Below are 13,302 nucleotides of genomic sequence, written 5' to 3' on the forward strand. Positions count from 1 at the left end.
TAATTCGTACAGCATAGAATGTAATGAAAGTATAAGAGATACAAAGGACCAAATGATACCTAGAAAGATATAATCATTCTAGTCTTTACTTAAGGTTCATTTCTCTGAAATAAAATCTAAGTCCCATACTTGGGTTAAAAAAGAGCTGAGAGTGTTAAGAAGGCTGTGTGATTTTGTATTAATCTTAGCTTGATGTTTATTATGTTTTTGACAGGATAAGTTGATTTCAGGTTTTCAGCATTTGGTATGTCTAGGAAAAATAATAGCCCCAGAAAACACAACCGAAACATTTTTGATGATAACTATTGCCAACACATTCGTCAGAGCAGTTCCTTAGTAATGCAAATGCTGAGCCATTTTTTAACTTGGACCCTGCAAGAATGTGCCAAAATTGCTAACTCTCAAAACCAATGACAGTCAGAGTCTCTGAAAGCCTTTTCTTGACTTTTAGGAAGCTCATGAAACCTTTAATGAGTGGTTCAGGCATATGAATTCAGCTCCACAGAAACCTACTCTGGTACCTCAAGCTTCCTTCACGGAGAAAGTAGCTCATGAGCACAAAGAAAAGAAATATGAAGTAAGTTCATTGTGGGTGTGGGCTCGTGGGGTTTCTGTACTTTTTTGAAAGGTTATATTTTTGACAGGTACACACCCATTGGAACAGGTTACTAGAAATACTCTGACCTTTTTGTTAATTGTTCTGCCATCTGTTTAACTTTTTTCCCAATTTAATTATTGGAATTCAGTTAGAGAATAGAAAAGACTCTTTATCTGGTAGTCCGTAATCTTTTTTTTTTTTTAATAAAGCAATCGGGGTTAAGTAACTTGCTCAAGGTTACACAGCCAGTTATTTTTGTGTGAGTGCCGAGTATTGCAGGCTGGAACTGATCCCAGGTCATCCTGACTCTGAGGCCAGTGCTCTTACTGCGCCACCTGGCCACCCCTGAGCCCTTGGGGTTAAGTAACTTGCTCAAGGTTACACAGCCAGGTGTTTTGTGTGGGTGTTAAGTATCTGAGGCCGGAACCTATCCGGGGTCCTCCCAATGCCAGGGCCAGCACTCTTATTCACTGCACCACCTGGCAGCTCCGTCCATATTCTTTAATAAAATTAAAATCCGAAGAATTGATTTAATCTTCAAGTTGTTGGTATTGACTGTCATCACAGTCAGTGGCTGAGTTATATAATGCTTTTTACAATTATTATCTCCCAAACCACCTCTTGCTCTGTACTCTAGAAATATTTCTTGCCGTGACTTTAAGTGTACACCATATTTTTTCTGCAGATGGACTATGGCATATGGAAAGGTCATTTGGATGCCCTAACTGCTGAAGTAAAAGAGAAAATGTATAATGTCTTGCTGTTTGTTGATGGAGGGTGGATGGTAGACGTCAGAGAGGTAAGTTGTGTACGTTGTCCATAAACAAAACTACAAACATTTCTGTCTCTTAGCAGGGAGATCTTTCACAGCATGTTTATTCTCAAATGAGTAAATCCCATTGTTTGACCTGAAACTGAAAATATGAGCTAATTAGCTGACAGGGTTAGAGTTCTTATCCCTACAGAAAAAAATGGGAGGCTTACAGAAGGGCAGATTTGGGGCTCGGTCTGAGGAAAAGCTCTGGTACATGGAACAGCTGCCTTAATATACATAGTTAGCACTCCATCCCTAGAAGTGTCCAAGCAGAGGCCAGATGCCCTGTCAGTGAGCTGGGAGGCAAGTGTTCTGCCCTGGGGAGGAGATTGGACTAGGAATCTCATGTGGAATCTCATGTGCAGAACCTTCCATGGCTGAATTTCTTTGAGCCCATCATAACATTACCTGAAGAGTCTGAGCTGTGTTCTCAGCCAGAAAGGATCTCTGTGAACACAATATACTTCCCCTCTCTGGGTCTCCTTTCTTTAATCTGTAAAGTAATCTCTGATATACCTTCCAATTCTAAAATTTTGTAGTCCTATGAAAAAGCACCAGTGAGTATCAGTTAACAGAGGTTTTTGACTTAATATAAAGAGAAATTCCCTAATTGAAGCTCTCCCAGGGTAGGGCAGGTAACTTGTCCTGAGGTAGTGAGAACCAGGGGAGATGCCCAAGGAGAGGCCAGGTGATTCCTTGATGCTGGTGTCAGGACCTTGTGCTTCGGGGAGTTCAGGGAGATGGCCTCTGAGCTCCCTCCCCGAGGTTCTGTGGACTATAAACTATCAGGTAAACTGTACTTTAAGATGTATTGTATGTGCCTATTTGGGGAAGTAAACAGAAAGTGACTTCTGTCCAGCATCGAGACGTAAGCATTAATGCAGTGCATACAGAGACAGGCTTTTCCAAAGGGCTTTGGTCATCCAAGGACACGGAGTGGGAGTCATGGTAGCAATTCAGTTCAGTCCAGCCAACATTTATTAAGCATCTACTTTGTGCAGCATCCTTTGATATTCCTGTGGGTTTCAAAGATGAAAAATAACATAATCTTTGATTGATGGAAATTAAATTTTATTGGGTGATAAAATATATACACACAAATGAGGAAAAGAAAATGTAGTAAGGTAAAGGAGAGATTCCAGCAGTGCTACAGGAAAATGTGAGGAAGGAGAGAACCTTTTCATCTGTTGGAGAAGGCTTTGTGGAAGAGGCGGTCCCCGAACTGAGGCCTAAACAAGTTTGATAAACAGAGAAGAGAGGAGGAGTGCTCCAGGTCCAGGGCATACCCAGCACAAATAAAGACAGGCAGGAGGTAGCAGGCTGAGTTCAGTTAAGGGCCTGCAGTCTCTGGAATGTAGAGTATATAGAAAATAATAGGCTAGGAAAGTAGGTTGAAGTCAGATTATCAGGAACCTCAAATGCCAAGTACAAGGAATTTATACTTTATCTTATAAGCTATTAAGACCTACTGAAGCTTTTTGAACAAAAGTATGACATGTACAGTAAGAAATTTATTTTTAAAGCTCTTGTAAAGAATGGATGAGTCAAAGGGAAACCAGTTATTACAGTTGTCAAGAGAAAGACCTGAACCAGGCTCCTGGCTATATGATGAAGAAAAGGGGGTACACATGTAAAGAATGTTGTAGAGGTAAAATCAACAGGATTTGCCAATTGCTTGAATGCAAGGGAGAGGAAATGGTGAAAGCTGATTGCAAAGTTTTGAGCCTGGCTGCTTAAATGGCCCCTAATGCTGTCACAGCAGTAAGGAAGTTAGAAGGAAGCATCAGATTGGGAGGGGGTGGGGGGGAGTGATGAGTTCCTTCTTGGGCATGTTGAGTCTGAGGTTCCAGAAGAACATCCAGGTGGAACAATTAGAGGCTGGTGGGCAGTTGAAGATGCTGACTGCAGAGAACAGTTTATGAGTCATCTGCCTTGAGATGATAATGGATCCTGTATTTGGCTGAGATTAGTGACAAAAAGTATCTAGAGAGGAAAGGAGCCCATGACAGGACTTTGAGGGACACCCTTGCTTAATGGGTAGGACTTGGTTGAAAATCCAGCAGAGAAGTCTGAGAAACCAGGAAAAACTCACAAAAGTGGAGAGAGACAAGAATGTTGAGGAGGAAGGAGTGGGCAGCAGTGTCAGAAGGGTGACGGTGGGGAGAGAAGTTTCATTAGAGTGTTGGGGGGGAGGAGCATCTGTGTTGAAAGAGGCAGGGAAAGCAATGGAGGCAACAGCCTAGAAGACTTTCCTGTGAGTGTAACAGAGCTTGACCCTGTCCAAGTGCCTCCCGCTTTGTGCTCGGTGGTTAATTGTGGGAGGGGCGTACAAAGGGATGATGCAGCCCCTCACCTCACTTTGGTAAATGGAAGAGAAGAAGCTTTTTTTTATTCTCTGGTGATATCTTCCCTCACTTTCCTCTTCACTGCCCTGACCATTGAACCATCCTAGTATTAAACACATTTAAACAAAACCAACCTATACAACAGCTGCATCAAGATCCCTCCCCATTTACCATGCTCTCTCTCCCCATACACACTACAGGAGAGGCCGCAGGTAGATTTCCTCCTAAGAGATAACGTTTGAGCGGTGCCTTAGCAGAGGGGTGGAAGGTGGGGAGGACAGGAGAGGGCAAACAGAAGTGAAAAGATGGGATCAGTAGCAGCAGTGTGACCCAGGTAAGTGCTGGCTGTGTTCAGAGAAGGCCGAAAGGAGGACGGAATCAGTCTGTGAAAGGTCTTGGTTTTCAGACCAGGGTACGGACTATGCCTCTGAAGAGTTGAGCTGAAGAATTCCCATTACTCATTTTCAGAAGGAATGGCGAGCTATTTATGTTGTCTGAGCCAAGGGTGACACGCTTGAAGGAGTACTTTAGGAACAGTAACGGCAGTGTGTAGGGTAAAGCTGAAGAGGAAGGGACTGAAGCCAGGAAGGCCAGCTTAGGATAATCCAGGCCAGGATGGTAGACGTGGGAATGGGAAGCTGGGATAGAATTTAGGAAACTGCAGGACCTGGTGTAGTAGCAAGCACCCCAGCGTCCTCAGGGTTGCTGCCACCACAGGTTCTTGGATCTACTTTGATAAAGGAAAGCAACTCAAAATGGGTTAACAAGCTTACTTTAATCAGTTAGATATGTATTGTTCACCTAGTTCAGGGTAAAAAGGTCAGCACCCTGAACTTCAGAATACAGACAGAATTATCAAGTCAGAGAAACAGATCAAGTAGACAGATTTCCAAACTGTCCAACCATTACATCCATACCAAATCAACATCTGGGTTTTTCAAAGCCGAGGGGGGGCTCTCAAGAACAGCTTCCCAGAATCCGGATCAAATGACAGAACACTTCTCAAAGTGAGCCCCAAAACAAAGCTACACATCAGGGCTTATATACCCTTCTCCTGGCTCAGAGAATGTAACAACCTTATTGACCCACTGGCCAATCAAGAAGTATCTACTGAAAAACAAGCCTCCCACCCCAGGCTCCAGGTGCACTTTAGCCTAGGGGCAGGGAAGATCTTCAAAATTTACATTCCCATTGCACCTGGCCACCACTTGGGCAGTGGGGTCAAAGAGAAAGAATCAGAGGTGACCAGGTTTGAAGCCTTCCTGGTTTCATTCCCAGAAGCCTCTTGAAATAGGAGAGGTGGTTCAACTATTGGGAACCATTGGGTTTTTCTCACACATCATATAGACCTGGAAGAAACTTTGGAAATCAGACCTGACTCATTTTACATAAGGAAAGAAAGCTGTCCAAAGACTAAGTGGCCTCCTGAGGTCACCCAGGATAGCAGAGGCAGGGCCCCAGGCTGAGCTCTGAGCATTTCTCTAATGGAGCTCAGTAGGGCCCAGTCTTTAAGTTGATCCCTGCTTTCCTTTTATGGGTGGAGGATGCTGAAGAAGACCATGAAAGAGCCCATCAGATGGTTTTGCTGAGGAGGCTGTGCCTGCCCATGCTGTGCTTCCTGCTTCACACAGTTTTGCACAGCACCGGCCAGTACCAGGAGTGCCTGCAGCTTGCTGATATGGTTTCTTCAGAGCGCCACAAGCTGTACACGGTGAGTTGGAGAGAAGGGAAATCTGAGCAAGGTAGTTGAATGTTGTTCCATTTTGTCAGGAGCTCATATGAAATGTCATATCACTTTGTGATTGTTCAAAACAAGTTCCTTTAAAAAAAAATTCTTTTTCGTAATGAACTTGGTGGATTTTAACAAAGTATTGTTTCAGCTATGGAACTGGGGATGCTTTCTCCAAATTTAGAATCTCAGATGTTAAAGCAGTGCTCTGTTTAGATGTTTATAGAAAGAACTATCTTGAATTCTGTAAAATAAAAGCTTCAAAATAGCAAATTTTTTTTTCACTTTAAAGTTTAAATCCATGAAAATATATGCCAGTCAGATTCATTAGTTAACTTTGAATGTGATTTGTGGTGGGATTATTTTTTAAGGCCAATTTTCTAATTTATATCTCTTTCTCATCAGGTATTTTCTAAGGAAGAACTAAGGAAGTTGTTACAGAAGCTGAGAGAATCATCATTAATGCTTTTAGATCAGGGACTTGATCCATTGGGATATGAAAGTCAGTCTTAATTTTCTATTTGGTATAATCCCATTCATTTCCTAATGGCGCTGTAATGCAGACTTCACTATATACGCACATGTGTTTTTTGTTGTTGTCGCTCTTGTTATTTTTAGGAAAAGATGTAAAATTTAACATTTGCATTTTTTTTGTACTTTTAATAAAAATTATGGCAGTAGTCCTTTGCAAGTTGTTATTGAAAAGTATTTCTTGAATCATGTTTATTAATAAAGTTGTATCTTAGGTTTAAAATTTTTTCTTCAGGTTCCTCCAGTGAAAATCAGGGCAGCTAGGGGCACAGGATAGAGTGCCAGGCCTGGAGTCAGGAAGACTCCTCTTCCTGAGTTCGAATTTGACCTCAGACACTTACTAGCTGTGTGACCCTGGGCAAGTCACTTAACCCTATTTGCCTCAGTTCCTTATCTGTAAAATGAGCTAGAGAAGGAAATTACAAATCACTCCAGTATCTTCACCTAGAAAAACCCAAAATGGGATCACAAAGAGACAGAAGCAGCTGAACAGCAAACAGTGAAAGTAAATTTGAAGGACCTGTTCTTTGTTGTATAGTAAAGACATGAACTTCATGTTAATTGGTTCTCCCCCCTCTCCTGTTGATAGCTATAAAAATGTTAGCATTTTGAAGTTAGTTCAAAGGGACTGGAAAAGCACATCACTAAACACTGACATGTTTTCCCCGTTGTTGTAAATTCTTAGGACAATTTTTGTGAGATAAAGTGGATGTGGGATAACTTCTCAAGCAATACTTTAATTTTCTTATCCTAAATACGTTTTAGGATCAGACCTAAAGCTGGAAAGCTATTCCAGGGAGAGGAAGCCCTGCCATGCTCTACCATGGTAGAAGGGGTTCAAGTATTGCCCTGCCAACAGACTGAGGCCACTTCCAAGGACCAGCCTAGTCAAGTACTCAAAGGCTCATCACTGCTAGGTTATTTGGTAAAACAAACATTTGGCCATGGCAGCCCATGAAACAAAAAATGCAAAACGGTATTTGCTCCTGTCTACCCCCTTCTACTTCCTTGGTGGCGATGTGGAACCATAAGAGAAGGAAACAATAAATACCAAGAAGGCCATGGTTAAGACAGTATCCTGCTGGAGGAAAAAAAATTATACCATTTGCACTGTAAATAAAACCAAAAGAAAGGAAGCGATGGCTAAACAGAAGGATGGCATGGTGTTCCTTGGAGAGCCGAACAATGGTGTTGACAAGGGTTGATCTTTATCTTGTGCTCAACGGCAAAAAAAATACTTCAAAGGATGTTTGGTTACTTCATATTATTGCAGGCATTTTCAAATTAGGTCACTGTGAAAATAATTGTAGTTTATGCATCAACATTGGTTAAAGAATTGGAGAAATCCTATGAAGAATTTGGCAAAACTCTCCAAAGAAGCTGTTAACAGGATTTTACTGAACCAGTTTCTGACTTGAGAATGATGAAATAGTAGGCCAGAGACAAAGTGCAGTAATTAGGTAGCCATTTAAATAATTAGCTTCATTATGAGGAGCAGATTTGCAAATCAGGAATTCTCCTTATCAGAATTCCACCCTGCTGAAGTGAAGACAGATCATATATGCAAATCACAGTGGGAAAGGTGGATGACAATCATTTACCAGGGCTTGAGTGGTTTCCCATGACGGTTCCACAAGTGGAAGAAAATTCAATAGTTCTGGGGTCCTGTGGGAGCAATATTGCTCAAGTCTTTGGGAGTCATTATTTGGTGGGTTACAGGACCAGAGTTCTGTGACGGGAAAGGATCTCCAGTCTTTGATTGACTTCACTTAAGGTACACAGGCACGGGGATGTAGTGAGAGCATTGTCAAGGGTTTGATCATTTCAAACTATTGTTAATTCTAACTCACAAGCTAGAAAAAGCAATTTTTCAGAATTTTAAATTATTAGTATATTCATTACACATCATATTGACTAATATGAAAATCATAATCCCCTTCACAAAACCAACATACACTTTTGATACTTAGTGACTTCAGTGCAAAGGTGGGAATAGGTGAGGAGAAATATTTTGTAAAGCAAGGGTCAGAAAAAAGGAATAAGGCTAAAAACAGACTTCATGGAAATCTCAGTTTCATGTCATACTTATTTGAGAAATTAATTGAGAAGCTCACATATGGTGAGCACTGTGTAACATCTCTTCCCCTTCCCACCCCCACTGAAATTCTATTTTAACATACAGGAAAAGGTTGATTGTTGATGAGTGACAATCTGTGAATTGGCTCTAGTGAAGCCATTGGTTTGTTAAAGCAAAGATCAGAATTTGTTGTTCATTCATTTCAGACATGGTTAACTCTTCATTGGCCTCACTTGGGTTTTTCTTAGCAAAGACAGTGGAGTGATTTGCCATTCCCTTTTCCAGATTATTTTAGATTTGAACTTGGGGAGATGAGTCTTCCTGACTCCAGGCCCTGTTCACTCTGCCACCTAGCTGTCCCTCTAAAGATCAGAATTAGCAAAGAGCTACAAGATTATGAGAAAAAGATAGGACTTACTCTTGAAATAATCACTTAATCATGAACTATTAAGACAAGTAACTGATTTTTAAAAATAGCTTATAGCAAAATACACAAGTTCAGTCAATGTAAATCAAGTACCATAAAAAGGATACCAAATGGAGCTAAAAAGCACCTTTAGTTGGGGAACATTCAGCTTCCCAAACAGAGAGATAAGAGCCAAAGGGAACACTAAACCAGTGTATATAAACTTACTTGTAAATCTTGTGAGGAAAGGTAATGGTTGATTAGAATCAGTGCAGGGTGAAACCAGTTTTCAGAAAATTGGCCAAGAAATCCAACTAAACAAAGTCATCACTATATTCTGTAGGGAGATGATAAATCCACCATCTCAGTTACACAGAGAGCCCAGCACAGCCTTGGGGAACACCCACAGGAAGTGGGTGAAATGCAGACAGTGGGCCAGCAAAGGAGACCCGAGGAGAACAATATCTATACACACACATCTCAAGAAAAGGTAGTCGGCTGTGTCAGATAAAACAGAGCAGTAGACGGGGACTGGAAAAAAGGCAGACTTGGCGATTAAGAGAGCCGCTGGTAACCCTAGAAAAAGCATTTTTGGTTGAGTAATGAGGCCAGAAGCCAGATTGCGAAAGATTGAAGAGAGGATCAGAAATGGAAGCCATAAGTATTGACCTTTCTAGGAGTTCTAGGCTAAGAAAGGGAGGAGAGAGATAGTGGGGTCTAGTGAAGGTTTTTTTCTTTTGGGGGGGGCAGTTGGGGTTAAGCGACTTGCCCAAGGTCACATGGCTAGTAAGTGGTAAGTGGTAAGAGACTGGCTTTATCTTATCCTAATGAAACCACAGATCTAGCCCCTTCCCTATCCTGTGTGCCAAACACTAGTGCTGATGCTTTAAGCCAGACCTGACTCAGACCAAACTGCTGCAGTGGGTTTAGGACCAGAATGAAAAGAGATTCAGAAATTTTCTAACAGTTAATAAAAGGAAGTTTGCTTAGCCATAGCAGGGAAAGGGTATTCAGCAAGAATAGATAATCTGCTCCTGCCTCCTATGGGTTGATGAATTTACGTAAGCCCCTGGGTAAATCACTACCCCAATTAGGCAAACCTGATTTTTCCTTCAGAAGAATTGAAATCAGCTTTAAGATTTAATTGGCATAGGGGACTAAAGGTTCAAATTAATTTCCTTTGAAGGAAAAACTAGACTTGTGTGGGGTAGGGACTTAGATATTGCTCCGACAGCAGCTTGGAATACAGATTAAAAGGTGATAAAGTCGCTCCTCTCAAAGACCTCACATTCTGTCTGGGGAGACCACACATATAAGAGATTTCAGCTTCAAGGTGGATGGAAAGATCCCGTGTCTTTATTGTGAAGGGGCAGGGTAGATAGCAAAGCCAAGGATTCCTTGAGGTGAAGTAGTACATGGCAATCATCCTTACATCCTAGGGACAAGGCAGATGAGGGCAGTGTAGAGGAAAAATTTGGAGATGTGAATCTGGGGCTTGAAGAAAGAAAGAAACTAAAGATAGAGTAATGGAATACTTCAGTTCATGTGAGAGCTTTTAGTAGACAAATGTTTGTTGAATTGAAGAGTAAGGAAGAATGAGATGACTTTACTCCCTGGAGCATAGGGATTAGTTTGCAAAATTATCAGCGCATATTTAGCAATCTTCTGTTATTTGCAAGCCACCACACTGAGGTGTCCAAAAATGACATCATTCCTGTCCTACAGCAGATGACAGTTGAGAAACAGATTCATAGTGTTGTTCAGTCGTGTCCAACTCTTTGTGACCCCCTTTGGAGTTTTCTTGCAAGGGTTACTGGAATGGTTTGCTGTTTTCCTTCTCCACCTCATTTTACAGATGAGGAAACAGAGGTGACTTGCCCAGGGTCACACAGCTAGTAAGTGTCTGAGGCCGGATTTGAACTCGGGTGTTCCTGACATCAGACCTTGGACACTATCCATTGCTTCACCAGCTGCGCCATATTAGAAATTGGTATAATGGAAAGAGTACTAGAACAGAAGTCAGAGTCCTAGGGCATAATGAGGGCAGGATTGCCAGAGCTTTGCCTGGCGTGTTGACTTCTAAGGGGGCAGAAAACCATCAGTGTCGAAATTTGAAGTTCCTTCTCTGTTCTCCTGTTGGAGATACAAAAAACACATAGGAAACAATTAAAGAACAATAAAAAACACCAGATCAGCATGAGTTATTAGAATAAAACATATCTGAAGGCCGAAATGTGCCAAGTGCTATGATGAATCAGGAAGGGGACTGAGATAAGTGTTAGGCAGAGTGATTGAAGAATTCATAGTCTCTCTGTCTCTCTCACAGGGCTACTGTGAGAATCAAGTTAGATAAGGTCTGTAAAATGCTTTGCAAATGTTGTGGCATTCCATAGATATCACTTATTATTTTTATTGCTAGTCCCTGGAGGAGAGTCAGAGATAATTGGGCTCTTACTTTCCTGGAACTCAGAATCTGATAGAGTATGCGTGTTCTTTTTTCTGGCTGGAATGTCTGTCCAGTCTCATTCATTCTTGAAGGCCTAATCTTGAATTCTATCTTCTCAAAGAAGCTTTCACTACTCTGGCCCAAGGGAACCTTTCTTTCTCGTGACTACTTATAATATTTACCGTCCACACCGTACATTTTGCCACTTGCCTTTATAAAGGCAAACCCTAAAATATGATGACTGACACTTTGGGAGAAAAAGTACAGGTAGGTGATGTAGTGGACACAACAAACTGGCCTGGAATCAAGAAGACCTGAGTTCAAGTCCAGCCTCAGACATTTTACTAGCTGTGTGTCCCTGGCCAAGTCCCTTCACCCTGTTTGTCTCAGTTTCATCATCTGAAAATGAGCTGAAAAAAGAAATGACAAACTACTCCAGTATCTTGGCCAAGAAAATCCCAAATGGGGTCATGAGGACTTGGACATGCCTGAAATAATGAGACAACGATGTTATTGGTTGGGGACTATGGATACGGAAGGGCTCGTATTCACAGATGCTTCCCCATTGCCAGAGCCTTTCCTTCAGGCTCTTCTGACCTGTTGTTGCCACTGCCAGCCTTGACCAGCTCCCTCTAGAACATCACTGGAATTGCTAAATCCAGAGTCTCTACTTGCCTCCCCTTTCCCAGGCCCTGGAGCCTTCTTGCCATAATTGTGTGACTTAGGGCAAGCTAGTTCATGTCTCTGAACCTTAGTTTCTTCATCAGGAAAATGGGGTGGACTAAATGAATTTTAAGATCCCTCCCAGCTCCAAATCTATAACCTGTAACTCCTACTGCCTCTGTTTCCCATCCCTTGATAGCCTCTGTCCGGCTGAAAGTTTTCTTGCCTCTCTCCAGAGCTCAGTGGGATTTAAGACTCAAAAGAAATTCAGGGTTTAGGAGGGCTTGAAGTTCAGGACTAGTGTTTAAATTTCAGTTATATTAAGAGCTAAACAGGCTTTTGTGGACAAGCAAATTTTATGTTTGTTTCAATGAGAAAATGAATCCTAAATTCCACTCGAGTTACAAATACATTGGAGGGGTAATTTCTAGGTCCTATACAACTCTCTTCTAAGACATATTTTAGAAGCTTTTGGAGTGCAACACCAACCTGTTTTAAATCTGTTACTTGTATTTAGTTTTATATCTTGTACTGTTTTCTCATACATTCATTCAACAATACTTCATTATTTCAAGAGTCTGTGATTTCACTGATGTCAATATTGCACCAGTTCAGATCCTAATCCATCTACCACTTTTTAAGACTGCCTTTGAGGGTTGCTTTGGCAATGATCTTCTCTAAATTTATCTAGGCCAGTTTTTGAATGACAGACCATAGAGTCCGTCATCTTACTTCCTGTTTGGTGCAACTAGACACATCTTTCAGAACTTGGTAATCTCCATGCCGTGATGAAGCATCAAAGTAGGAATTAGAAGATTCAAAGTCTTTATCTGTAGTACTGTGTGGTATGCTGAGAGATTCAATATAAAAGACATGCTACCTCCCTTCTTTGCAGAGGCAGGGAGTGATGGGTGACACTATCAGATGTTGTTGATTTATTGGTTAGTTTTGCCGAATTTTTCTTTTACTCCTTGTTATAGCATTTACTCTCTGGGTGTGGCCATCTCCAGTGTCTTGCCACTGGACGCCAGTGCTTCTGGAGGAGAGAGTGAGGCTGATGACTTTGCACAACTCAATCCAGGGCACTCAAGAGTGAGGACGTCACTCTCATGATGCTATTGCTCCTCTTCAAGGATGAAGGACAGCCCAACAACTGTCTGGGTAGGGATGGAGTACATTTGGAAACTAAGGTCAAATCAGAACAACATATGTCTGTCAATAAAAACACTTTATGATTTCTTTTTTTTTCTTTTTTTGGAGGGGGGAAGGCAGGGCAACTGGGGTTAAGTGATTTGCCCAAGGTCACACGGCTAGTAAAGTGTTAAGTGTCTGAGGTTGGATTTGAACTCGGGTCCTCCTGACTCCAGGGCCGGTGCTCTATTCACTGTGCCACCTAGCCACCCCAAGACTTCTTAAAAAAAAAAAAAAGATGCTTATTCTAAAGGATCTGCTTTTAGCCCTTAGGAAAAAAGAAACTTTAGGGAGGATATGATAGATGTCTTCAAATATTCGAAGAGTTGGGATTTGGAGGAGAAATTAGATTTGTTCTGTTTGGTCTCAGAGGACAAAGCTAGGAACAGTGGATGGACGTTTAAAAAGGACAGATTCAGGCTTGAAGTCAGGCAGACTTCCAGACAACCAGAGCTATTCAAAAGTAGCATGGGCTGCCTTGTGGTGGTGGGTCCTCTTCCTC

General features: G+C 41.7%; 1 protein-coding gene across 2 annotated transcripts in view; it reads left to right on the forward strand.

Moving 5' to 3' along the window:
* NUP107 (nucleoporin 107) overlaps window positions 1-6,166 on the forward strand; it is a 51,629-nt gene extending 45,463 nt beyond the window's left edge. Inside the window, exons 25-28 of one of the 2 annotated variants that reach the window (XM_069081063.1) lie at window positions 452-577; window positions 1,284-1,397; window positions 5,301-5,468; window positions 5,892-6,166. In XM_069081063.1, the coding sequence (XP_068937164.1) occupies window positions 452-577; window positions 1,284-1,397; window positions 5,301-5,468; window positions 5,892-5,999 (516 nt within the window). In that variant the 3' untranslated portion in view covers window positions 6,000-6,166. Of the gene's footprint in view, window positions 1-451; window positions 578-1,283; window positions 1,398-5,293; window positions 5,469-5,891 lie in introns of both variants that reach the window. The other variant, XM_069081057.1, reaches the window with a different exon arrangement.
* Window positions 6,167-13,302: the final 7,136 nt, after the last annotated feature.

This window comes from Petaurus breviceps, unplaced genomic scaffold, assembly GCF_028583685.1.
Source record: "Petaurus breviceps papuanus isolate PSGF00001 unplaced genomic scaffold, PetGlider_PUasm1.0 154, whole genome shotgun sequence".
Lineage (NCBI taxonomy): Eukaryota > Metazoa > Chordata > Mammalia > Diprotodontia > Petauridae > Petaurus > Petaurus breviceps.